This window comes from Leptonotus elevatus, chromosome 18, assembly GCF_054856555.1.
Source record: "Leptonotus elevatus isolate MCC_2025b chromosome 18, RoL_Lele_1.0, whole genome shotgun sequence".
Taxonomy (NCBI): Eukaryota; Metazoa; Chordata; class Actinopteri; order Syngnathiformes; family Syngnathidae; genus Leptonotus; species Leptonotus elevatus.
The window spans coordinates 12,122,345-12,150,037 of NC_141256.1; the positions used below are offsets into that span (position 1 = coordinate 12,122,345).

At 39.2% G+C, this 27,693-nt stretch overlaps 3 protein-coding genes across 3 annotated transcripts in view; 2 read left to right on the plus strand and 1 right to left on the minus strand.

Moving 5' to 3' along the window:
* Positions 1-470: 470 nt before the first annotated feature.
* dtl (denticleless E3 ubiquitin protein ligase adapter) lies at positions 471-7,547 on the minus strand. Its single transcript, XM_086061619.1, has 15 exons — positions 7,349-7,547; positions 6,764-6,901; positions 6,588-6,680; positions 6,458-6,519; positions 6,235-6,355; positions 6,032-6,097; positions 5,842-5,957; positions 5,691-5,764; positions 5,495-5,601; positions 5,306-5,410; positions 4,425-4,537; positions 4,240-4,329; positions 4,039-4,162; positions 3,072-3,697; positions 471-1,285 (listed from the first exon to the last, which is right to left on the minus strand). Exons 1-15 carry the CDS (start codon positions 7,398-7,400, stop codon positions 1,220-1,222), a joined length of 1,953 nt encoding a protein of 650 aa, XP_085917745.1. The 5' UTR covers positions 7,401-7,547; the 3' UTR covers positions 471-1,219.
* Positions 7,548-8,005: 458 nt separating this feature from the next.
* Positions 8,006-16,104, plus strand: ints7 (integrator complex subunit 7). Its single transcript, XM_086061618.1, has 20 exons — positions 8,006-8,187; positions 8,348-8,477; positions 8,603-8,749; positions 8,958-9,095; positions 9,248-9,294; positions 9,425-9,624; positions 9,720-9,842; positions 10,030-10,147; positions 10,251-10,379; positions 10,480-10,577; positions 10,726-10,965; positions 11,812-11,949; positions 12,376-12,582; positions 12,819-13,013; positions 13,769-13,872; positions 14,166-14,234; positions 14,575-14,707; positions 14,789-14,887; positions 15,327-15,515; positions 15,748-16,104. Exons 1-20 carry the CDS (start codon positions 8,094-8,096, stop codon positions 16,027-16,029), a joined length of 2,880 nt encoding a protein of 959 aa, XP_085917744.1. The 5' UTR covers positions 8,006-8,093; the 3' UTR covers positions 16,030-16,104.
* Positions 16,105-16,922: 818 nt separating this feature from the next.
* lpgat1 (lysophosphatidylglycerol acyltransferase 1) overlaps positions 16,923-27,693 on the plus strand; it is a 29,280-nt gene continuing 18,509 nt past the window's right edge. The window contains exons 1-3 of the mRNA XM_086061485.1: positions 16,923-17,499; positions 19,241-19,500; positions 27,027-27,145. Of these exons, the coding sequence (XP_085917611.1) occupies positions 19,263-19,500; positions 27,027-27,145 (357 nt within the window). The 5' untranslated portion in view covers positions 16,923-17,499; positions 19,241-19,262. The remainder of the gene's footprint in view (positions 17,500-19,240; positions 19,501-27,026; positions 27,146-27,693) is intronic.

Below are 27,693 nucleotides of genomic sequence, written 5' to 3' on the forward strand. Positions count from 1 at the left end.
ACATGATCATCTTTAAATATTTTCTACTATTATTCTTGCATTTACGATGAAATTTAATTTAAAAACAAAATACATGTATTTATTGTAACACTGTTCGGTTCAGTTGCAGCGTTGCGCGACCATTTTAGATTGACGTTACTACCAACCAATCAAGGAAGACATTGTGAAAAACAGGAAACTTTTTAACCAATTGAATTGTAAAAGATTTAATTTGTGACACTGTGAAAACGAATTAGTAGCCACAGGCGACAGTACTCTGCAAGTAGTTCAGATTATTTCACAAAATTATTGTTATAGTCCATTATCACAGCAGTTTAAATGTAATTTTTTTTTAAGTTAAAACAAAATTACAACTGTTGTAATGCACATTCATCTGCACCATTTAGGAAGTTTTACCACAATTTTTTTATATATTTTTTACATATTTATAAAAGTAGTAAAATAAAATTAAGGATTCTTTTTTTTTTTTTTTAATCAATTTGAAGCATTACCTGGCACCGTTATGTTCATTTTGCTATATCATGAGGAATAAAAAACAAAACAAATTCAAATATATTCCTGTCACCCACATGGGTAGTTGATGGGTTGGAACATAACACTTGATTCTAAAAAACGCAAAGCCAAGAACATAATTTACAGTCTTAAAAATATTTTCATTTTAATAAAAATCTGCCCACTCAACTGCGTCACAAGCAAACCATACAACAATCACTTGCTGTTTTGTACATATTAACAACTGGAGCTTTAGCTCAAGAACGAAACAAAAAAACAAAAAATAGTGAACAGATAAGAGCTGATGTGCTTAAAGATTTAGTTCCACATTTATAGAAGGACTCCAAGACCAAATGAATAATTATACATTTAACTTTTATACTTCATGGGACATGCCGTATATTCAGATATCAAAAGTCTAAAGGTTTTTGCACCAACAAGCTGATAAAATGGAGTAAGTTATGTCAAATACCCTCCTAATTATAGCATGTTGGAGTAAAAGAATTACTCATTAAAAAATCCACTACAAACTTGTCAATCAGCAACTCTGCACAGTATCAAAAACGTTAAGGAGGCACTAACAAACTATGCCCCAATAAATATAAATAGTCAAATGTGTCAAGGAAAAGATTCAGTGATTAATGGTACAGTCCAAAACAGTTTGTTGGCTCCAGTTAAAACGACCTATAACACAGTATCACAAACAGAAACTAATTGATGTTGACGGTCACTCTGTGGGTCTCCTCGTGAAATAGGATGAGATTTTTTTCATGTTCTGCGGTGAGCTCCAAGTCTGAAAAAGTAGATTCGAGAAAAGGTTATACTCTACTACAGTTGTCGTTTCATCTGTAGCTTACTCCGTGGTCTGCACATTTCTATTTCTTCCTAATAGTGACTCTTGATGAAGTGGCAAGAGAGCTGAGCGTGATTTTCTCGACTGGCAACATATTCAGAATGCCTGAATCGTGATGGCCGGCCTTAACAGCAGGAAGCAACTAAAATAAATGGCTCCTTTTGTGTCTTGGGAAGTGCAAGTTAAACGACTGTGTCATGTCAGTGTGCTGGTTCGAAGTCCTTAATTGGTGGAGTCTGGTACAAAGCCTGGACCTTTCTATACAAACCCAGACTTAATTTGATCTTATTTGGACTAATGTTTGTAATTTACTGCAGTAATTGCAAGCATCCAGGAATAGCACAGACCAATCATGTGCATTTTAACACATTCCTTGTGATTCAGCCAACCAAAGTCCTTCTTATTCAACATGAAACTCAACGATATATATATATATATATATATATATATATATATATATATATATATATATATATATATACACACACACACACACATTACACATATATACATATATATATATATATATATATATATATATACACACACACACACACACAGTGAGGGACAAAAACTGAACTGAGGGACTGAATTGTTCAAAATGCACATCTGCCTCAGTTCTCAGGCTAGGGGTTCAAATTCCTCCCACATTCCACATGCATGGTGACAATGACGACAGACAGTATAGAAAACGAATGGGTGCTATACATTATGCAGGGTCGGACATTAACCGTGACCCAAAGTTCACTGATACTGCCCCAGCTGGGCCACCAGTACAACTTTCATAAATAAATGGGATGAAAACAACACATTTTTTTTTGTTTTTAAGGGGAAGTCAACCCAATTTTTTGGCAATGTTCTATGCAACCAAATTGGTCTAAATATGGTATTCTTGTTAATATTGCGTCAGTGGAATATGAGTTAAGCAGCAAAACCCAGCCGTTTTTATCCATCTCAGGGGCAGCCATTTTGGCACTTTGACCTAAAATTACATCAGGTAACAACCAATTACAGCGCAGCTTCAGAAAACAGGTGAGCTCTGATTGGTTGTTGCCTGAGCCCTGAGCAACATTGATGTCATTTTCAGTCGACAGCAAGTGGCAAAATGGCCGCCCCCAGAGATGGATTAAAAACAGCTGGATATTGCTTCATAACTCATATTCCAAAAATGTAATATTACTAGACTACTGAGATCACGGGTAACACATTACTGTCAATAAATGTTTTCGGTTGACTTCCACTTTAAATTTCAAATAATCAATATTTTGAGTGTTAGCCACTTAAATTAATCAATCATCTTTGCTTTGCTTTTTTTTTTTAAACCAGCAAGCATTTTTGGCCACTTAGTCGACACGCTTCACTATTCCACAGGTAGGCCTACATACAGTATATAATTCTGAATTTTATTATGTATTGTTTTAAATCAGGACTACTGCCAGATACAAGCACATCTTAAGAACAATATTAGTGTTCCCTCGTTTTCCGCTGGGGTTAGGTTCCAAAAAATATCCGCAATAAATGGAATCCGCGAAGTAGTTAGCTTTATGTTTTAAGGCTCGAAAACCTCTCACCACACACTCATAAATTTTATAAAATAGTTACATTATTGAAAAAAAACAAAAAAAAAACATGCAAAATTGCACTAAAGAAAAATCCGCGAAACAACGAGGCTGCGAAAAGTGAACCGTTTTATAGCGAGGGAACACTGTTTTGCGATTGTGCTTACCGGTGAAGCTGGCGTCTTGCTTGCTTGTTTCTTTGCAGCACTTGGGCTTCGGGGGCTTCCTCTCATCTTTTGGCCCATCGCTGACAGCCAGTCTGTCACCCCAGGGCAGTAGTTCTCCTTGCCAGTCTGTCTCGATGACGCTCGCTCTTGCTCAATATGATTGTCTGTCTGTAGCAGACCCTCCTGAGCTGAGCGAGAGATGCCAGCTTGCGCCCGGCTCCTTTTGGCAACATGGTAGAGTTCTGAGACACAGTCGCGCGGATTTGCGCCCTCACGTTCGTCAGTTGAGCCGTTGGCAGTCTCGAGCCTGCGTTTGGCTCGTGGTGCCATTGCGGACGGGAAGCCCGCTGAGGTCTGAGAACACGGACTCAGAACTTTACACAGCGGAGGGCTCTTCTGGCTTGGAGATCCTTGTTTCGGGGATAGCCACGATTTGATGGAACGTGGTGTTCTCTGACAATTAGCAGCTTTGGCTTGCTGAGAATGTACGGGTGATGTGGTGCTTGAGGATAGAGGTAAGGCGGCGCCACTCGGGGCACAGGCGGCGAGACGTGGAGAGGCCAGCCCGCCAATGCTCTCGGCACTATGTTCCTTAGCAGGGGTTGTCTCAGTGGGATTTGAAGTTTCTGAAAATACAACAAGACCCAATTAACTCATTCACTGCCATTGACGGCCATAAACGTCAACAATTCATTTGAACTATTTCTATTAGTTTAACATTTTTTCCCCACTTTTGTTTTCATTGTACATTTAAATCAATATAAAAATTTGCGATTAATCGTGAGTTAACTAGTGAAGTCATGCGATTAATTACAATAAAAAATGTAATCGCCTCTTGCCCCTAATTTTTAATAATCTTTTTTTTTTAATGAATTTATAGCAGTGAATGAGCTAAGATTTGGCAAACTATACTGCGCTAAAACAGCTGTATGGTAATTCAACAGCTGTTTACAAAAATTGTCCTTACTGCGTGGACTCTTAGGACGTGCCCAGCCAACGAGATTGGCCTCTCCCACTGATGACTGCGCTCCGTCCATTTCACGGTGAAGGCGCCAGATGCGTACAGTGTGGTCATCAGAGCAGGAAGCGATCTGCCATGAGAAGACACAATACATTTGTTTTTAAAAAGAACAAAGGAAATTCATTTTATGTCAAGTTTAACGCTGACCTTAGTGAAGTCTGTTGGGCACCATGCAACAGATGTCACTTCCTCACCATGGCCTTGAAGTGTCATGGGAGGATGCGTAGGATCAGAGATCTGGAATAGACAAATATTTACAGGTACTCCGATCATTTAAAATCACAGTAAATAAATAGGAATTTTTCCTTTTTTTTAACAAAATAAATATGGACCTTCCAAATGTATGTGTGGTTATCACTTGAACCACTGGCCAAGAACTGGTCATTTGGGCTAATTGTGGACTTGATGTAAAAAGATGAGTTTTGGTGGCCACCGAACACTGCCTCTGTAGGTGATATAACATAGTGGAATGAGTAACAAAAACATGATTGCAATTCAAAATGATTTAGCAACTTCAGCAGCGACTGTTAAAATAAAGTATCATTTTTAAACTGTGCATGTGTTGTAATGAATTTCATAACAAGTCAGTCTTGCAAACCGACCCTGTCAACATCACGACCATGATAAGACTGTGGTGAAACTCCCAAGTCAAATGGCACTGAATGGACAACATTTTTGAGAAATGATGCGACTAAAGTCGGACGAGTTCAAACTGAGACTTCAACTGAACTATTTTTGGGGACTTACTCAAAAAAACAAAAACAGCCTGACCTTAAAAGCAGAAGAACGTGGGTGGATAAAAAGGCAAATATAATATTACAAAGTCTTCTCTCATTCACAAAAGTACCCAACAACAAGGTTATCTTAGTTCATGAAAACTAACGAAATAAATATTACTAAAATGTAAAAAATAATTACTGTGATGTTGTTGTTTTTTATATCTTGCACATAAAACATGCAAAAAAAGCTTAACTAAAATGAAGCATTAAAAAATAAAATAAATAAAAAATAAAAAGCCCATTTTGAAAATTAATTAAAACTAAATAAAAAACAAAACAAAACTCAAAATGTAACACAAAGCCCTTAGTGCTCCTTATAGTTTATAGCGCCATCTAGTGATAAGTACGGGTATTAAAAAATAAAAATAAATTAGAGAAAGCCCCGCCCCCATGTTGTTTATCAATACACATTTTAAGTGTAGATGTTGATTTACCTGGTGTAGTTTTTATCCCACTGACATTGAACATGTAAATATTGTCATCAGTGCAGTTGCACATGACATTTGACCTCGTGGAGTCCAGCACAAGCCCAGAATAACCTGGCATACAAGCAAAACAATATGAATTTCACTGTCATTTGAATCGAAGTTCATGTGAGCATTAGTCAAAAGTGCAAAACTAACCAAGACGCACGCGCATGGAAGAACCAGGATATGGGTACGTCTGCAAGGCTACAGGGTCGTGATGGTGTGCAGTGTAGTTTTTCCTCAGGTCCCACATCTTAACGAACCTTTTAGGATCAGTAAGATAAACACGATTTAGTGAAACTCATTTAGTGAAGTCAAATATCATGTAAGCATATGACGGGGTGCATCTAACCCATCAACTGCCCCTGAGGAGATGAGAGTGTGCTGATCTTGAAATAAAACAACAGTGACGCTCTGCTGGGTGTCCTGCAAAACACGGGAAGGTCTGAATTCCCGCAGCATGAGACTATTTGGTTGAGCACATTTTTGTCGAGGAAACTCACCACACTGGGAGCCATGCCACGGATGCCGAGTCGTCTCTTCTTTACTTTTGATAGGGAGTTGGTCTCTGCTTTGTTATGAGCACCTTGGATTTGTTTAACTGGTTTGTAGAAACCATCTGTGAAAAGTACAAATTATGAGACATTGTTATTAGTCAAATTTAAGGTGTGTTAGATCAAATGTAAATTGTACCTTTTTTGCTGCATCTGGTATCCCACACCAAAATATTTCCATCTCTCGCACCAGTACAAAACACAGCTGTGAAAAGATAACGGCAATATAATATGAAAAGATTTGTATTTGCAAACATAATTATGATTATCCATCCATTTCCTTTATCACTTATCCTCACTAACGTCACAGGTGAGTTGATTTGGTCGTAGATGAAGTTATACCTTTGTCCTCTGAAGTGAATGCAACTGATTTCAGGCTGCAGAGGTGGCCCTTGAAACTGCCCAACAGCTCGCCCGACGTCACATCCCACAACCTGGCCATCTGGTCGCCTGCAGCGGTCACCTAAGATGGACACATGACAATAAAATAAATGAGAAAAACAAAGTTTGTGTTTTTTTACAGGGTATTACACACCATACAGGATTACTATGGACTATATCTTACCAATTGAGACTCCCCAGGCACCCACGCTATGTCAAACACAGCATTCTCATGAGCCAGCCATTCTACAAATATACACAGAGTTAGCATCTTCTATTCCAAAATAATAAAATGAACATGCGTCATGATGCACCTCTCAGAAGTGGATTTCCTCGCCCCTCTGTGTTGTAAATCCTAACAATGCCTTCTTCATTTGCCACAGCCAGAATATCCTGAATCGCCCTTGCTTTGAGAACATGTACACGGCCCGGCGTCAAATTTATGATAACACACACTTGGTCATCTGACGGTAAATATTAAGTGCTCTACCAGAGGAGAAGGATAACCCAAACGGGGGCACGGAATCGCCGAGGTTGCCGTAGGAGATGTGTTCATCGTGGCGAACACACTGGTAGCCTTCCAGGAGGGAGCTCAGAGGATACTTGGTCCAGGGATGCGCAGGTAATGCTGGGCAGATCAAGGCATAGAAATATCATTCTGGTGTTACTTTTTGAGTCAACTTGACAACTGCTACTCTGTCAAAATGGCTACGGTAAATGCAAATCAATCTTATCAACTCACGTGTTACTGGTCACTGCACTAGGGCAACTATTCGATAACAAATATCATAATAATGTTCAATTGCAAACGTTTTATGTCACAACTTTAACCAAATAGAGGAGTCCATTAGTCCAATCAATACGTTAGTTGTACATTGGTCAAGTCAGTTACTGAAGATGTAGGAAAATAGTGTAACTAATTCAAAGCACGACCACAGACAAGTAAAAGACCAATGTTAAATGGTAAACACCGTAAATTCATGGACAAATCAGTTATTTTTAGTTTTAACTGACGCTTAATTCGAGTGAAATAGCAAATAATTGTTCCTGTCAAAAAATGCATATAATATCTTACCATTCTGCCGTTGTCTGCCTAGGCGATTGTCAATAACTGAACGAAAAAGCATCCCTGTGCTTCAATGGGACCCGATCAGATTATTCTAAAATATATTTATGTATTTATTATACTGCAAAATTGGTAAGGTCCTTATAAGATGGTGTTTCGCGCTATTAACGTGGCTGTTCTTTCCCGCGAACTGACCGTCTGAAAGCAGGGACTGAATTCCGCGCTAAACCAGCATTCAGCGCCACCATTGGTCCGTACAGCCACTTCCGCTCCGGGGGAACTTCCAGTTCCGCTTTCTGTGCGCCACTTGACTTTAAAAATAAAACTTAAATTTTGAGATTTCAAAAATGTAAATAAATGCTATTTGATTTTTTTTTTTTTTACATGAACTGTTTCTAGTTGAAGTAACAAAAAATCGAGTTTAAACCCGTTTCTAAGATTATTGTAATTAAACATTGTTTACTTTCGGTGGATTTCTCTTTTATTGGAATGCGTGTATGTTTGAAATAAGATTGAATGAGAAACGCCCACTTGGATAAGCAATGACATTTTCTATAGAAAATGACATCGCGAAAAAATATAATTTGTTTAGAGCAGCATATAAAGAAACGGACGGGTAGTTGTATTTTATTGTGATAATGCAATGGATAGAGGATCTGTCGCGTCTACATCCGGTTTGAATATGACCGCAAAATAAAATGTGCTCATGTTTATGCCTTCAAATGTGAAATATTAAAACGGAAAAGAACGAAAAATGTCTCTCTCAACAGCGCGTTCGTTCCTTTCGGAGGCCTGCTATGGCGAGCAAGAACTTGACGCCAATTCCGCACTCTTGGAGCTTGACAAAGGTGCCGACATGCTAGCCTGCTAACGAATTAGCATACCTTCCTGTTCTTATTGATTGCAGCAAAAGAAGCAGGACATGTCTTCATCCGTATGATGATATTGTTGTGATTGTAGGACATTAGCATGTCTTGTTTTCACTTATCGAATGTGTTTTTATTTCAGGGCTGCGGTCGGGAAAGCCCGGAGAGCAGTGTGAAGCTGTGGTGCTCTTCCCAAAACTCTTCCTCAAGTACCCCTTTCCTATCCTCATTAACTCTGCTTTTCTGAAACTCGCAGACATATTTAGATTGGGGTAAGGCTAATCAATATGGATTATATATTAATTATTGTCAAACGATCTGTAACTCATAGTTGAGGATAGTGGACTTTAAACAAGAATGAACACATATTAATACAAGATTGTTTCTCTGATTATAGGAACAACTTCCTTCGCCTCTGTGTACTGAAAGTAACACAACAGAGTGAAAAACACCTGGAAAAAATCCTCAATGTGGACGAATTTGTCAAAAGGGTGTTTTCCGTCATCCATAGCAATGACCCCGTCGCTCGAGCCATTACTTTGAGGTAATCTATATTGGACACGTTGATTAGGAAATAATGTTTTAGTTAGTCAATTCAAATTGTATTTGTTTTAATTATCGTCTTCTATGTTTTATGTACAGCGCTTTGTCACAGCTGTAGCTGCTGTTAAAATGCTATATAAATAAATGAAAAATCCTGCACTGATGTAGAAGCAATGATCGTTTACCATCATGTTTTTCATTCTCATCAGGATGCTTGGCAGTTTGGCCTCCATCATCCCAGAGAGGAAAAACGCCCACCACAGCATTCGCCAGAGTCTCGACTCGCATGACAACGTGGAAGTGGAAGCTGCTATATTTGCTGCAGCCAGCTTTTCTGCACAGTCAAAGTAAGGATTGTAAACATAATTGCTGGGGGTATTTGGTTTCCGACAGTTACACGATTTTGAACTCAAGTTGGAATCTACACCAAAGCAGTAGTGAAGTCTTACAGCAGCTGCGGAAAGTAGTTCATTATTTTACCGCTGTTGACTATTTTCAGAGTCTTTGCAGCTGGGATTTGCAACAAAGTCAGCGAGATGATTCAAGGTAACACGACAGTATTGAGAATTCTCTAAACGGTAGTTAACACCAATTCCAATCATTTTCTTTCTGCAAAAAGTAGCACCTGCAATATGTGTGATATTCTTGTTTAGAAGTCTCATTTATTTGCCCTAAGGTTTAGAGACCCCCGTTGACCTGAAACTGAAGTTGATCCCCATGCTGCAACACATGCACCATGATGCTAGTTTGGCATCCAGCAGTCGTGAACTTTTACAAAACCTGGTCACCTCTTACCCCTCCACGCCCATGGTCATTGTGACCCTGCACACCTTCACTCAGCTCGCCGCCTCCTCCCTGATTGACATACCCAAGCAGGTTGTGCCTTTTGGATAAATATACCATTTCTTCCATAAGTTTCTTCTTTTTTTTCTTCTTTTTTTTTTAAACGTCTTTTTATTTTGATCGTATAGTTGCAGCTCCTCCTTCAATACCTGAAGGATGACCCACGGAAAGCCGTCAAGAGGCTGGCGATAAATGATCTAAAGCTTCTCGCGAAAAAAGCTCCTCATCTTTGGATAAGGGAAAACACTCAGGTACTGGTTTAGCTGTGGGCAATAGTCTTCATTTTGTTATGAATGTAATGGTATAAACTTCACAATCAGAGTCTATTTATTATTATTATCCGGTCACCTGTTGCAGCAGTTTAACTTGGAGTTTAAGTCATGGTTTATTGTCCAAACTGTATTGCAAACATGACCGGATTTTCATTTTCACTCGCAGACGCTGTGTGAGTGTGCACTGAGCAGCCCTTACGTTAGTTTGAAGCTGGGCATGTTAGCTGTGCTCTCCACCCTCTCTGAAACAATTGCAATTAAGCAGTACTTCACTCATACAACAGGTATGATGAGCCTTTCTGTATTATTATTATTATTATTATTACGCAATTGATTTGCGCTAAACTTTTAATTGAATCATATTCATCTAAAAAACATTTTCTTCAGTGTCCGCTCCCCCGCGAATCACTGACCTGGTGAAATTGGCACAGGAGTGTTGTTACCATAGCAACCTGGCTGTCGCTGCTCATGGGGTCATTGTGCTCTCCAACATTGTCATTTCCTGTCCAGAAAAAGGTATGTTAGATGTCCACTGACATATTGACACTTATTGTGCCAGCTCCTTTCAAGCGCTTCCTTCTCAGTTATGTTTGTCTATGTGTGTGTATATCCTCAGATATTGCTCATCTGGAGCAGGATACAGTATTAGGGCAGGAGTCTCTGCTGATGCTTTGCAGTCAGGATGGCAGCCCCAGTGCCCAGGCTACACTTAAAGTAAGACAACACAGTGTCGGCATTCATTTGCTAAGGACAAACTAGCTTTCCATTTAATCCTGCAAAGTCATCTAATGATTGATTGAGTCCTCATGATGTCCTAAATAGTTTCAAGTTTGCTTCCAATTTTCCAATTCTTTCATGTTAGACCACCCTCACCTCATTAGTCAAGCTGCTGAAGTGTCGAGCACACCTGAGCCAATCCGCCGTGGAGTTCCTGCTCGGTCAGCTCCACTTGTCCTGCGACTCCTCTCGCGTTCTCATCTGCCACACTCTGTCAGCCATCGCCACTCATCTGCCAGTGCTCGGAGACAGCATGCTGGGAGATCTGGTGGACCTCTACCGGGTGGCCAGCCACTCGTCCACCGACAAACAGCAAGAGCTTCTGGTGAGAAAAGTGCACACTCATAACATGTAAATGTCATTTTTGTGTGTATTGACACTTCAACCAACGCTAGCTACTCCGCCGCTAACATGCATTTTTATTAAAGACAATACAGCACATTGAAAGTCCTTTAAAACACAATAAAATAAGGTATAAACTTCCTAAAAAGCACTTGGGCAGTAATTATTCCAAGTTCCAAAATATCACATGCCACTCGGTTTTAGGTGTTCATTGCTCAACCAGTAGAAGGCAGTCATGCACTAAACGTGCCCAGAAGAAGACAGGAACAAGAAGTTATTGGCCTCATGTAGCTAACAGGTAGCTTTACCCTTGTTTAATCATGGAATAATGTTGAAGCATCATCTATGAGTTACCTTTAAGACACTATTATATGTGTAATGTCGATATAATGAGGTATATGTGAACTAAATGGTAGTTAGTGTTTGTTCACCTTAAGTGGTTATCGATAGCGTGCTAATGCTAATCGCGATTGCTCACCGTTTAGCATAGGCTAATTTTGTTGGTGTTTAATCATGCTAATGTATACTTAAATACTTAAATCCACTCAATTCAACTTGCGTCTAACCTTAGTGGATTAACAACAACAAAAAATAATAATCACGGGGGGAAAACGGAATTACTCGATTATTTGATAGGATCATCTATTTTAAAAAGATTTGATAGTGACAGAACTACAGATAGGTGTGAATAGGCGAGTTTTTCACCAAATATTTGTTGGTTTCCACAAAAAGAAATTGCTTAGTGAATTATAAGTCACAAAAGATTCATGCTACACTATTGCTCCTTCTGTCCCTCATTTTTCTTCCCATCTTCTATGATCCCGCTCAGGTTTCTTTGGCAACTGTGATTTTTGTCGCCAGCCAGTCATCACTGTCAGCAGAAGTAAAAACCGTCATCAAACAGCAGCTTGAGAACGTCGCCAATGGTTGGACCGTCTACCGGATCGCTCGGCAGGCTTCCCGCATGGTAATCATGGACTTTACTCATCACGTTTTATTGATCGTGAAGCAGTTCTAGCAAATGGTTTTGTGCTTTACAGTGGAAGTGAAAAGTGATATTTTTTAGTATGAGACTTTTTTTTTTTTTACTTTTGTATTCTTGCCCGGGCGAAGGGGGCCGCTGCCCTGCACTGCCATCAACATGCCACTAGTTGAACAGCAGGCAACTGACAAAAGGACAGTTTTGTCTGAAGTCACAAAGGAGGCATTATAAGAGTGTTTCGATGTCACTGACTGGTTCCACTACATAATTAGCACAATAAAATAAAGTTGAATTATATGTGTACCTGTAAAGGGAAATGGAGTCGTCACTATGTTGTATCACAATGTTAAACTTTTTACTGTTACGTAGAGCTTTGCGTGGTTGCATGAAAGTGTTCTCTTGATTGCGCAGGGGTGCCACGAGTTCTCCAGCGAGCTCTACCAGAGTCTGCGAACCCGCGTGGCGTCAGAGCACTTCTACTTCTGGCTCAACAGCCTCAAGGAGTTCTCCCAGGCCGAACAGTGCCTGACACACATGGAGGACGGAAACTACAGCGGAGCCATGAGCGCCATTGCTGAGGCCCTGCGCTCCTACCAAAAGGGCATCGCCTCCCTCACAGTCAGTTAACTGTCGGGCATCTGGCTGCCATTAAACATTTATTTCACTAACTCCATCACCGGTGACAGATGCTCCCGGCTGATGATTCTCTTGATAGTCTTGGTGTTGGATCGGATCCCGCACAGCCTGTTAGCGGATTAATGTGCATAATACCTGCCTGTATCTTGTCAATTCATCTTGAGACATGTGCGACTGCGGCGTTAATGTATGGTTATGTGATTAATCCTCCCCTCTAGGCGGCCAGCACGCCTCTAAATCCACTTACATTCCAGTGCGAGTTCATTAAGCTGCGCATCGACAACCTGCAAGCGCTGTCCCAGCTCATTTGCACCTGCAACAGCCTCAAGACAAGCCCGCCTCCCGCCGTCGCCACCTCCCTCGCCCTGAGCACGGGTCATGACCTGCAGAGCTGCGGGCGCATCTCGCTACAGGTAAAACCCTGCAAAGACCAAGATTATTTTACGAAATAACTCAAACTACAATTCAAAAATAAAATAAAATAATGCTTTTTTTTTTTTTTGTTTTATGAAATGAAACTACATTTTATGTTTGCAAAATTAACTAAAACTTATAATTATAGCGAAAATGTCCTTCATTTTCGTCTTTGGTAATTATTTTAATGTATGGGCCTTAGGGATTGACTTAAAGTATATTTATTTTGATATTAACCAGAATAAGGACGTTTGAAAGTGTGTCGCACAGAAGTGATGTCATCTTGCAGCAGCCAATAGAAAAGCACCTTCAGATGCCGTCGCTCCCTATGTAACAATTTTGCGTGCTTGACTTATGGCTCCAATGGCTTGCCTCGCCTACCTTTTCTTTTAGCTCAGTCGAAACGCAATGCTAGGTAAGAAATGCGTTACTTTTTTTCATTTTACCATGGCGTATATTAAATCTTGCACACAGGTAATACACAGCATTTGTTAAATGATAAAAACTAATACTAAAACTAAGCTTTTTTTGAAATAACTAAAACTAATAAAAACTTAACAGAGCCGACCTGAAAATGAATTAATTGATAAGCGGTATGGTGAATGGATAAATACTCAAATAAAAAAAATGAGAATGAATTATCTTAATATTAACATGTGCTATTTTACATGATTTAAAAAATAATAATAATTGGTCCATCTGTCTGTTTAAAAAAAATAAAAATAATCTGTCACTGTATTTCTCCGCTTTTCAGATGAAAGTGTGCATGGACGAGTTCAAAAGTCTGGCCGCCCGCTATGCTGAGTTACACCAGTCATCGTTTGACGCCGACTGCGCCACTCTTCGAAATGTGGAGCTGTATCCTATTACCAGGAATGCACCGATACCGGTTTTGGTATTGCCGGCAAATGGCAATACTGTTTTCAGTCGTAGTTGTACTTTAAAAAAATAAAATAAAATAAAGGTCCAATACAACTTTACTAGCCTAACACATAACGTAGGAGCAGATGAAGTGCTCAAATGTAAATATTTGTACTTAGGGGGGGGAAAAGTGACATCGGTGCATCCACTTTGATCCTCCGTCTTCGCATCTTGTGACTGATGTACTCTGCTCTGCCATGTTTTTTTTGTTTTCTTAACTGCCTGGTTAGACAACAACAGAGCTGTCTGCTTGTCTCTCATGTGATTGAGGCTCTGATATTGGACCCGCAGGCCGTCAGGTAAGCCCCGCCTGCACGAGTGATTTATGCTCCAATATACAGCAGTAATACATTTTTAATAGAATTTGCAATGCATTCCATAGCGACGCATTGCCAACTGCTATTTAGTCAAACATCTTTTGCTTCCATTTTTTTCTGATCCTCCACTGCCCTGATATTTGAGAAGATGAGTCATTTCCATGCGGTGCCTTGTTGGAGTCGCGTCCGTAAAATGTCAACTTAGTTTATATGCATGCTAATGAGTTTGCGCTATGTTAAGTGTTGCGTAAATACATGAAAACATTGCATACAATCAGATGACAACTGATCACTTTGCTCTGCGTGTGCGTATGCCGTGTAGTTACCAGGAGTATGGCCCTCTTGGATCCGTTCAGTCAGAGAGTGAATATGAGCGACGGATGATGTCAGTCTTTACACGCGTGCTTGAGGAGGTGGAGGCCCTAAGCCAGAAGCATCCACCTGTGTCATACCTGGTAAAAAAAAACAAAAAAATATATCTCATGTTATAATTCTTCTGATTATGTCAGATGTAACAATTACTATGTCTTCTTCAGCATACAGGTTGTCTTTGTGACGCCATCATAGCTCTGCTGAAGGTCCCACTGTCTTTCCAGAGATACTTCTTCCAAAAGCTTCAATCCACGAGCATCAAGGTAACGGGAGTTTATCCCAATAGACTAGAAAAACACAAATTATGAACAGATTAAGCCTAAAAGAGTGTTCATTGTCTTCTAAAGTTGCATTTCGTCCTACAAATGTTCATTTATTTCTGTAGTTGAGTTGAAAAAGTGAAAGTCATGTTACTCAGATTAAACAGCGTAAAATGCTTTTCAGAGGGCTACTTCCTCATTTCTACATTACAGTCATTTGACGTTTTTTTTTTCTTGTGAAACATCCTTATTTCTAGAGATTGTGAATTTGACGTTTTCATGAGCGGTAAAATAATCATCAAAAATTCCAACAACCAAAAAAAAACATAAAAAATAAATCGTAAAGTATTTTACTTTGTGTCGTGAATGAATATATTTGATAAAATTCACTTTTGAGTTGAGCTCCTGAAGTGAATTACATTTTCCTGTCTTATTTCTCCAGCTTGCCCTCTCCCCATCCCCACGAACACCAAACGAGCCTATCCCGGTGCAGCACAACCAACAGCTGACTCTCAAGGTCGAGGGGGTGGTTCAACACGGTTCCAGCCCAGGACTCTTCAGGAAGATCCAGTCAGTGTGTCTCAATGTCACATCCACTCTCCAGACCAAGGGACCGGGAGCAGACTACAAGGTATTTATCCTGTCCTTATATCCAAATCTTGCTGGAAATACTATTTTTCATTCATTTTGCTTCCTTTTTCTGTGTATTTTTTTTATATGAAAGAAAGCAACAGTGATCGATGCTCTAGTACACTATATTTATTATAATGCATGTTTTAATCTATTTTTTATAATTGGGTACAATTTTAAATTGCATAATTCATGAGCATGTTTATCAATTGGACCGATTTGATACCTTTCAGATACCTCTGGACAGTACAACCAATGAGATCAAGCAACGGGTCGAACCCCACAACGACTACTTCAGCACCCAGTTCCTGCTCAATTTTTCCATCCTGGGCACTCACGCTGTAACCGTGGAGGCTTCTGTGGCGGACGAGAGCGGCATCGAATGGAAGACCGGGCCCAAGACCACATTGTCGGTCAAGTCCATGGAGGATCCGTACTCCCAGCAGCTGCGCCACCAAATGCAACAAAACGCAGCTCAGCCTGCAACTCAGAGGAGCGCATACAGTCGCTTTTAGTTCATGTTTTTGATGACGGCTACTCACTTGTCTTTATGTACATATTTGTTCCAGTGATTAAAAGACTTGATTTAATTTCTGATGCTCGTGTTTGACTGTGTAAAGGACACTATAACTGAATTCCACCCAATATTCTGTATAGACAGTATGAGGTCCAGGTGAAGATTTTCTGCATAAAAGCCAGTCAACAGATAATGCAAAATTGCTTGGAAATCCATGACCCTTTCTTAATCCACTAATATTTCATGCAGTAATCTCTAGGACATTTTAGTAATGGATGCCCTTGGATTACAGAGTTGTTTTTCACGAAAAGCACCATCAGGGGGCAGACTAATCATGATCATCTGGAAGCAACATTGCAAAACATTGTTGTTGCGTTTGTTGCTTTTTTTTTGTGTGATTGTAGTAATTCTCTTTATTCTATTTCGATGGAAATTAAGAAATCCCGTGTAAGATTTTTTTCACGGTTAAAATTTAAGCATGTATTTTCCTTTCAACATTAAACTAATGCCCCTTTTCTGGTGAAGTAATGCAACTGTACTAGTATAAAGCGACCATCGATTTCCTAACAAGATAATAAAACCATCATCATTTGACAAGGGAGCTTGCGCACTTCAGTGATGTGGAGACTGGTACCAGGTGAGTGCAACACAAAACAGTGAAATGCATGACTTCCGCTTTGAAATTTCAGCGTATATGACAATTTTTTGTAATTAATGTAGAAAATTAGCCCATCTTACTGTATAACAAATTCATACATTTAACTTTATTCACTGAAACGTTCGGGTTTTCAAAAAACATGCATTTTGATGTCAATCAAGAATTGTTTTTTGGTCCAAACGTGTTTATTTTTAAGGCGTAAGACTCACTTCCGCCTGTATCTCCATACACGCTGTTCAACTCGCCGCCGTGTGAATCTCGACTTAACAGATAACAGATCCTGCCAGCCTGCAAGAGAAACATCGCTGTTGAATCCATTTGGCTGCTATATGTCTCCATTGGACGCTTGCCGTCGCAGCCCCGACGCCTGATTCGGAGCTTCTCTTCACGCAAGCCAGGATCTCGATAGAGATCTTAAACCAGACGACCATGATGATGATGATGATGCATAGGTGGAATTATCACCCCGGTGTCTGACTGCGATGGAGCCGACCGCGCTCAAGTGGCGCTCCTTGCTAGCTAGCTAGCGAGCTAGCTGGCTAACGGTGCCCGCCGGGATTCACTCAACCCCCCGAGCAACCCTGGATAACCCACCCCGATGGGTGTGATTGCGGTTCGTTGCGACGCCACCAGACCAATTCAGCGATGTCCGTCGTTTTGACCAAAAAACGGACTATATCTGCTCGAAAATGTGCTAACTTATTGGTTTAGTATTTTTTTTTTCCTGCACATGACGGCGTTCGCCTGGCTTCAACACATTCGCTTTTTTACTACATCTTTAATGCTCTGGATGCTTCTGACATTACTTCGGTAAGTAACGACCGACCAGACGTCAAGTCAAAATCAGGGTCTGACTATATCCTGGAAGTGCAATATAAGATACAGTATAGCGCATCGGCTCTGGCTTTTGGCGCTTACATGTAATGTCCTAGTCAAGTATCTGCTCTTTTTTTTTTGAAGAGCGTACAACCGTTATGTTTTTTAGTTCAGCATTTACACACACGGGTTTCTGCTCTCCTCCCCGCTGTGGTAGCACAGCCCACACTGTGCTAGCTAGCTTGTCATGAAAGTCCTTTTATGGTCCAATCTGTTCACGCATTACGGTGGCGCCAAGGCAGCTAGCTCGAAGACACACAGCCTTTTAAATCATTCTCATTTAAGTTTCATATTATGGCCTCACTCAGAATTGGCAATCGCTACGGTTGTTTGCGTTTCTCCCGAAGCTTATCTATTGCTGCCACATTGCACGCAATCGCATTTAAGTATCACGTAATTTACGTGAAAAGTTTCTCATAATATATATTTTTTTTATTCACGTGACTTATCGCGTTGTTTATTTAAAGATGTTATATTTTCACGTTGTAACGTGAAATTATTGCGTTATGTTTTCAAAATTTGAAGATTAGGGGTCACCAACATGGTGCTCGTGGGCACTAGGTAGCCCCCCATGGTCCACGCCTGCACTGTTCTAAAAATACCTCAGGAATGATGAGACATTGTGATTTTCTAGGAATGTTGTTGAAGTGATCATATGGAAATGTAAACACTGGCAGAGATTTATAAAAGGCAGTGAATATTCTCCTGCTATTTTGCCGTGAACGGCTCTGATTTAGCCAATCGACGGACCGGGTCTAGCGCTTGGCGGGGTTCTTGCCTCGGTTCACTTCCTTTTCTTTTTGTCGCTAAAGCACCATTCACGGTAAAATAACGTCATGTCATCTGCGCAGAATTTGTACTTGCAGTTCTCGTGCGTTTCACGGCAAAAATAACGCTAAGATGGTGAGTTGCCAATCACGGCAAAGCAACCAATGTTTCCTAATTATTGTGAGAAATTGTTAACATAAGTGTCTACAGTATCTTTAATGAATAAATAATCACATATCGGTAATTTAAGCAAGAGTATGTCTTGTTTACAGAATTCAATTAAAACTCAAAACTCAGCCACAAAATAAACACAGGATAATTTGTATTTAAACAGACTAAAAATAACTGTTTTGAAAAAAGATGTGTATCAAAACAAGCAGAATCAATGTTATTATTCTGAAAATAAAAAAACTTAAATAGGTTGTGCTGCATAAAAAATGGCAAAGATATGAACATGCAGCAAGAAACTTAAAAATAGAAAGAAAAGTTGTGCTTTTCAGTAAAGGTTAAAATAATTTATAATCAAAAAAAGTCAGTGTTCTTAACGGCCAGATTCCTTGCATCTCCCAAACCGTCACTTTTTAGGAAAAATAATAAATTGAGCCATTAACGTTGCATCATCAAACAGAGTCATTTTCAACACTATAGACTGGTCAGTCATTCGTAAAAATAACAAACCCACGTGAGGACTGACCAATACACTGGATTTTGTGAGAAAATATCAAATGGACCACATTTAGAAATAGGAGGTAACCACCTGACAGTGACGTCATGCTGTTTTGTCAGAGGTGAATACTTGGCATGTGTACCTGGCAACAGTTCGTTTACGTAACGATTCTTGTCTATTGACACACACTCACTCACACACGCATTTACACGTCTCAGGGTGGCCTTCCCTCTCTTCCAGCCTCTAGACGGTGTGGATCACGATGGCCCAGCTGTTGGACGGGGCCGGCAAACTGGGCTGGACTCTGCTGAAGGCTGTGCTCCGTTTCGTGTTTATGTTCATCAACAACTGTGTGGCCATCCCGTCCTACTGCCTGTACCTGCTGGTGCTGCAGCCCCTGAGAATATGGCACAGCGCCACTTTCTGGCACCTCGAGGGCGTCATGTTTAAATGGCTGCTGGCCATGGTGTCGTCGTGGGGCTGGATCGCAGGCTACACGGGTAAGACGCTTTCGATTCACACGAGCAGAAACCTCCAGTTGAAGAAAAAAAATGTTTTTGTAATTGCCTATATATTAACTCATTCACTGCCATTGACGCCTATAAACGTCAAAAATTCATTTGAACTATTTCTATTAGGTTAACACTTTTTCCTCCCACTTTTGTTAACAAAAGTATGAAAACCTAGACATTTTTTTGTTTTATTTTTTTGAAAAAAGAAAAGATAAAAAATGAGGGACGTCAGGCGATTACAAATTTTAATTGTTAATTAATCGCATGACTTCAATAGTTAACTCACGATTAATCACTAATTTTATATCTGTTCTAAATGTACAATAAAAAAAATTCTAGGTTTTCATACTCCTGTTAATTTTTTTAAAACTAATAGAAATAGTTCAAAAATAATTTTGGCGTCAATGGCAGTGAACGAGTTAATAGTAAATATACTACAAACGATTATCTTAAACACTTAAACTAAATATTGGACTCATCTCACGTGACTCTTAAAAAATAAATGGAAAAAAGTTGTAAAATTGACTCCACTAGTCTAAACACAGCATTGTGTTTGTGTAATATGAATTAAGCAACATTATGACGTCACAAATATGCGACACTACCATAGACACAACCACAACAGATAGACCAACGTGGCATGTCTATTATTATCGGCAGATTTCTTTATTATCGGTTTTATCTGTTTGACGTCAAATTGGTCGACAATTGTCACCGATATTATCGTGCATCCCTAATTTAATTCTTGCACTTTTCCCGCGTGAACATTCGGCACTAGACAGGGCCAAGCCATAGGAAGTATTTTAATTGTTACTCCTAACCAACAAAGAAATTGATTGCTGTGTAATATGAGAGGAAAAATCACCAGGGTCCGCCGGTATTATTTCCCACATCTACCGGGGTGAATGTCTGGGAAGTGATTCATGCAGTCGGCGGTGTTTGGTTGCACGGGGGCTGTGAGCAAAATGCTTGCTAATTGTAAGTGATGTTCGTAGGGCATAACAAGGTGTACTGATCAATAATGTATAGCCTATAGAACACCTGGTATTTTGTTATGCAACATTTGCACGACAATGCAGATTGACTTGAGTAGGTTAGACATCAGAAGGCCAGAGTCTCCACATGGATGCGCCGCACTTACGCTAAGGATCAGACGACTTGGTTTGGAACCGAGCCGGAGCCATGCCTCGTTTAGACTGTATAATAATGAGAAGCAATGCTACATTTGGAAAGTCTTGGGTGCCAGTGGACCTCTCAATTTGTTTGGATTCAGAATCTATTTCTCAGGAAATGAACTATTTATGTAATCATGCTTTTTTTTTTTTCATTTAATCAATCATTCATTTTGTTGTATCATTAATTAATTATTAATCGTCAAACTTGTCAAATAAAATGTACGCATGAGTAACTGCTGTATCGTAAAAGTTAATCAGCTGTCTTATCACAGTGTCATCTTATCTCTGGCTATAGGTGAAGTACACGTGATGCGCAAAGGGAAGGTTACTCTCCGTGCGCTAGGAGTTGAGTCTCTTGACATAAAACACGTTTACACAGAAAAACTAGCTGTGCTACTGTTAATTATTAACCTATTATTTATAACTTGTTGAAAATGCAGCCTTGATGTATTGGTCTGTCCCAATTTTATTTACGATAAGAAATGTGTCTTCTCTTTGAAATAATTTTTGTATTGTGTTCTCACAAAAAGGAAAATAATTATTTAAATTTTCAGAGACGTTGCTGACCCGGGGCACTCTCTGCACCTTTTTTTGTTTGAAATAAAAATTAAGATAAGTATATTTTAATACTTCAGAAGGACATTTTTGAAAATTTTATTTAATGTAGAAAACAATAGGGAGCTATTTACCCAAGTTACCTCCAATATTTTACAAACTCCAAAATTTGTTCAATAAACCCATGCTTAAAAATTCAAAAAAAATAAGAGCCCAGTTTGTTTTTGTTTTTTTAATTTTGATGCCAATATTTTCCCTTTTAGTGAAAATGAATATCGGCTCCAAATATGTTATCGGCATCCTTGACTACTAATAATCTGTTTTGGCCCTGAAAAAAACACATCGGTCTATCTCTAATTTTTAAATGAAAATAAAATATTTCATTTTGCAGCAGTAAGTTATTAAGTTCCAAATGGGCGATTTCTTTCGCTTGTGTCTCTTGTCAGTCATAAGATGGTTGACGCTTGCAAATTCATGACATGTTGATGCTATGTTTGCAAAAGGAGCAGCCAGAGAAGTTGCTCATCACACCCTGTAAACATTGTTGCTCCAGTTAAGTTGGTAAAAGCATGCCAAGTCCGGACTCCTTTAAGGCACTGTTTCTCAACCGTTTTAGATCGGAAATAATCGGGTAAATTATGTACCCTGTCGTGTAGTGGAAGAGCATTTGCCTGTTGTGCATAGCATAGATAAATTAATAAAAAAATATAATATAATTTTTTGGGCCAAAATTGACATTGGATAATTTTGCGCGGCACACCTGATGCTCACTCATGGCACACTGGTTGGTTGAGAATCATTTCCTTATGGGTCTGTAGGTTCTCTTGTGGGTTGTAAGTCATTAGACCTGTTTTTGATAAAAAGCACTCAAACTGTCTGATGTCTCACTGAGATGTTTCACACACACGGTGGACACAAACAGGTGCATCAAAGCCTGCAGTGTAATAACCCCCCCCCCCCCCCCCCACACACACACACACACACACCTGCATGTTACACAAGCACGTAGTGGTCTGTTTCCACATCAGTGATGCAAATGGTTTGTGTCACAACTTAACCCATTCACTGCCATTGACGGCTATAGTTAAATTAATTTTTAACTATTTCTATTAGTTTAACATTTTTCCCACTTTTGTTAACAAGAGTATGAAAACCTATATATATATTTTTTATTGTGTTAGAACAGATATAAAATGTGTGATTAATTGTGAGTTAACTAGTGAAGTCATGCGATTAATTATGAATTAAAAATGGTAATCGCCTGACGCCACAAATTTTTAATAATCTTTTCTTTAAAAAAAATGTTTTATTAAAAATTGGGGGAAAATATAAAATTTTTATTTATTTATATATAAAAAAAGAAAATATTAAAAATTAGGGTTGTCAGGTGATTACAATTTTTAATCGCATGACTTCACTAATCACACATTTTATATAAATATATTATATTTTATATAAAAACAAATTTCTAGGTTTTCATACTCTTGTTAACAAAAGTGGAAAAAAATGTTAAACTAATAGAAATAGTTCAAATGAATTTATGACGTCTATAGCCGTCAATGGCAGTGAATGAGTTAATGACAGTCACAGAATAGACAACGTCAAACAGTGTTACCCAACTTAAATTGAGTCAAGGTACATATTGCACAAATTAGAAAAATCTTATGGCACACCAGCAAACAAAAAGTATACCTAGTGAATTAACGAGGGGCTTGTCTCAATTTAATCACAAATACACGTACTCAGTGTGTGACGTTTGGGCCTGCTTAGTTGTACACAAAGCTATTATTCTCTTGTATGAATGGCAATAGGTAGCCACAGAGGTTAAATGGGACATCTCTCATTCCTGCAAGAGCATTAATTGTTCTGCCTGTCACCACGTGGAAGGCGTGGATAGATGAACAAAAATACAATCGCTCATTTGTATTGAAAAATAAATCTCACTGGAGTAAAGGACATCACAGACTTGGCATTGTCAATCTTCTCTAGTTTCTGATGAGCTGTCAGCCAATGATCGCTCACTGGACAAGTACAGGAGGTTTGGATTCAAAAGATATTTTTGACATATTATAGTCTTCCACAAATGCTGGCCATAAAACGGGCTCATCAACAGGGATCTAGCACTTGGCCTGGCCCAAAAAAAAAAATTGCGTGTGAAAAATAAACGTGGATGATCTCCACCACTCGTCATTTGTTAATGCCTGTGCGCAGTCATGCGGCACCCACACACACACGTGTTGCCAGTTACTTGGCACAGACCTATTTTCTGGTCTGTGTGGGCATGGACAGACCGTACTTGATTGACGTGGTCCTCATTATACAGTGTTTACCGCACCTGGTTGTTAATATGGTATCCAATTATCAACTGCGGGTAATCTTCTTATATCTTCCAGTTACCTGTATTATCATTTTGTCGGCAGATGTGGCTTTTGTCGGAGGGAATATTGGAGCCAAATTATAATACGTAAGAAGTCACAATGAGGACTTTTTCAAAGCCGCCAAGCTTAATTTTGACACCAAGTTCGAGAAAGATAAAAAAAATTCAACATCGTCATCACAATGAAGAGTTTTTTTGGGTGATTGTGTCAAAAGAACTACATTGGATTAAAAAGATGAACACTGAGAACCTTTTTAGTGCCTGCATAAAAGGAAAGGTTATTTTTGGCGTATCACTATTAGACTTTGGTAAAAGTGTACACTGTGACCTGCGAATGAAAACAATCCAAAGGCGAGGTGTGTTTGAAGTCGCTTGTTTTCTGTAGTTGAATAAAAATGTGTTAATTAGGTGGGGGTGACATTTCAGAGTAATATGACCCGCAGCACTGCTTTAATCAGAGCACACGCACAAAAAGTCTCACCCAATTTGGCGCAGTCTTTCGTAGAATATCTCAAGCGTCATTGGAATAATGAACATTTTTATTTATTACCTCTCATTCACTGCCATTGTCGGCTATAGACGTCAAAAATAAATTTAACTATTTCTATTAGTTTAATATTTTTTCCCACTTTTGTTAACGAGTATGAAAACCTAGATTTTTTTTTAAATTGTATTAGAACAGATATACATTTTTTGGTTAATCGTGAGTTAACTAGTGAAGTCATGCAATTAAAAATTGTAATCGCCTGACGCCCCTAATTTTTAATAATCTTTTCTTAATAAAAAAAAAGATTATTAAAAATTAAAAGAAAAGATTATTAAAAAATTAGGGGCATCGGGCGATTACAATTTGTAATCGTAATTAATCGCATGACTTCACTCGTTAATCACAAATGTTATATCTGTTCTAAATGTACAAAAAAAAATCTAGGCTTTCATACTCTCACAATTTTTTTTTAAACTAATAGAAATTGTTCAAATACATTTTTGACGTCTATCGCCGTCAATGGCAGTGGATGAGTTAATATCCATGTCACAGCAGTCACACTGGTATTTACGGATAAGGATTTTCGTCCAGCTCTGCTCCAGATTTAAATATCCTGTACAATTTGGTCTTCATTCACTGGGGGTGACAAGAGATTAATTAGAAGGGTCAGCGGCCAAATTGTCATCCCCCTCCAGAGAGGGAGGAGTGCGAGCCGGCGTGGGTTGAACTGACCACCGCCATTGGATTAAAACCCTGCGCCTGTGGCATGGTTGTCACCCCCGCTACGCTAACCGTGTCGTCTCTCAAAGACAATTTCCCTAATGTATTCTATCTGACAGATGACCCATCTCTGTGATATCGTTAATGCTCGTCGTCTCCGGCGACGATGGGGACGCGAGCGACCAGGAGAGCACGCTCCTTATGAAATGATATCGCCTTCAGGGCAAACGCACGGCGAGCGTCACAGATGTGTCATACTGTCCTCAAGCCGCTTTCGCAGGAGAAAGTACAGAGAAAATACAGCTTTTTAAGGGTGGTTTTTGTGAGGGGACGTATTATACACGGGTGTTTGTTATTCACGGGATTTTACAGTATTTTATAACAAAAAAAATGTTTTATCGTAAACAGTCAACGGTCGGTCTTCTTGCTGTCCTCAGCCTCCACTTTGATGAGTTGCGTCTCCGTCCTTAGCCTGACCAACACCCATGTCGGGCACTATTTGATAGTAAAGCACATTGTAAATGATTACTCAAATGTGTCCACATTTCTAGGGCTGGGTTTAAAAAAAATTGAATAATCAATATCAAATAAATTTTCCTTTTCGAGCCCAATATCGATTCATAAAACCATCAATTGATTATTTCATATGTCCCTTTTTTTCCCCATAAATTCTTAAGAAAATAGAATTTTAAAGGACGATTTTTGTGTGTGTGTGTGTGTGTGTGTGTATCTTAAGTATTTTCTTACATTTATTAAAGACCTGACTTATTGCACTTATAGACAATTCAAAATCTTTAGAATTCATATTTACAATTATTGAATTGGATTATGAAAATATTTTCATCTCATCCTTGCTGATGTCAGTTTGGGTAACGCTTAAGTGATAATAAAACGTGTTACTTTGATTAATAAATGAAATCATTTGACCAGTTACTGCCTGCGCAAAATTTACTTTGGAATGTAATATTTGTGGAGTTTTTAATCATGTCCTTGACATTTAAGAAAAGATCGGATTCTTGTGAATCGAAATCGAATCGATTCAGGGAATTAGAATCGATACCCAAGCCCTACCAATTTCTTCCTGTACATGACATGAAGCTCAAATTTGGGTCATCTTTCTGCTGACAACCTTGCTCCAGATATGCCTTTTCTATTTTGTCACCATCGTGTAGCACGTTATGTTCTCTGATTTCATCAAATGTGAAGTTTGATAAAGGAAAAAGCTGCTCAGGCGTCTCCCACCCCCCCTTCCTCGTAACCCAAATTCCACCTTCCTCTTTTGCAGAGGAAACGGTTTGACTGCTGCAACATTTGCATCACACATCTTGAGCTGACCCACCCGTCCCGTGACTGTGGGGATTCCCCACACACACGACTGCAGCTCAGTTGAATCCTTTCACCCTCGGGCTTTTTAGCCGATCCCCGCGTCTCTTTCTCTCGCTTAATATGCCGAGCTGCTGATGTGTACTTTAAATTGCAAATGCTTCCACGTGTGTTCTCGGGGAGAGCTATTGTTTCCGGCCCTCGTCACACACGAGCCACATTTCCCCTTTTTGTTTAAGCTCCTGTGTGTGCTGTCAACAATCGCACGCCGGCAATTGGCTTGCAAAATAGTCCGCGTGCCCTGAATAGGTGCTCGACAATGTAAATCAGGAAAAGAGGACCAGAGGCCACTTCAGATTTACTCCTAATTCATGCTGGGTATTGTCATGTTGAAAAGCGCTTTGCTTGTCACAAGGGAACACGGTTCCAAGTTAATAACGGTTGGGTATTATTCTCTTGGTAGTTAAGTGTGCACGCTAGTTTTCTCCATATTATTTTTGTCACTTTGACTACAAAAGGGAGCGTTGGTTCTGTGTGGTACAGTCTTAATAAATCAAATGACACATTTGTAAATTTAATAAGCAAGAAATTTGGACAATTTGTGGGAAATAAATATGTTTTGCCTGATCATGCCTGTTTTTTTTTTGTTTTTTTTAAGAATTGTACACATCTTACAAACTTTGCATATGAAAATCAAAATCAATTGAAAAATATGATTCTAGTATTGTCCTCAGGTTTTGTCGGGCAACAAGAATCGAATTGAATGACTATCATCAGGCTGTTGGATATTTATCATTATGGAGAGTTGCAGTTCTCCTGCCGTATTTGATATGAAGGACGCAAGCTCAACCGCTTTGTATCTCGTTTTGCTTCGCAGTAACGGAGTGGGGCGATGATGTGCGGCCCATTTCGGAAGACGAAGCCATGGTCATTGTCAACCATCAATCCACGGGGGATGTATGCACCCTTATGATGTGCCTGCAAGACAAGGGCATGGTAAGAAGACAGCTGCTGCAGTATGTCACCTGTTTATTACAATGCTGGGGTCGAGTAAAGTGGCATCAGAATGCTTGAAATAATTCTGAAAATGGAATTAAGTTGCTTTAAATGTAGGGAAATGTACTAAAGAGCAATTGGGCCGGTACGCACCTGCTTTTATGACTAATTAAGTTTATTCATTCATACTTTATTAAGCCATATTACAGATATGCTTTATTTCTTCATATCAGGCTCTTTTTTTTTTTTATACCACATGTTAATTTGGTTGCAGCCGAAATCCATCTTTGACGTCGATAGCCGTCAATGGCAGTGAATGAGTTAAAGCAGAGCCAACTTTCGGAGGAAATGCAGTGAAAATAAATAAAATAAATATATAAATTATTCATGTGGGGCAATGATGGGAACATAGAGCAACACAGTTATTTACACAAGTTGACATCATAAAATAAGTAAGGTAAGTACAAAGGGTGAAGTGGAACAAAGATATACGTTGCAGAGTTAGCAGGAGTTTCGATATAAATTGCACAAGAAATGATAAGGAAGAA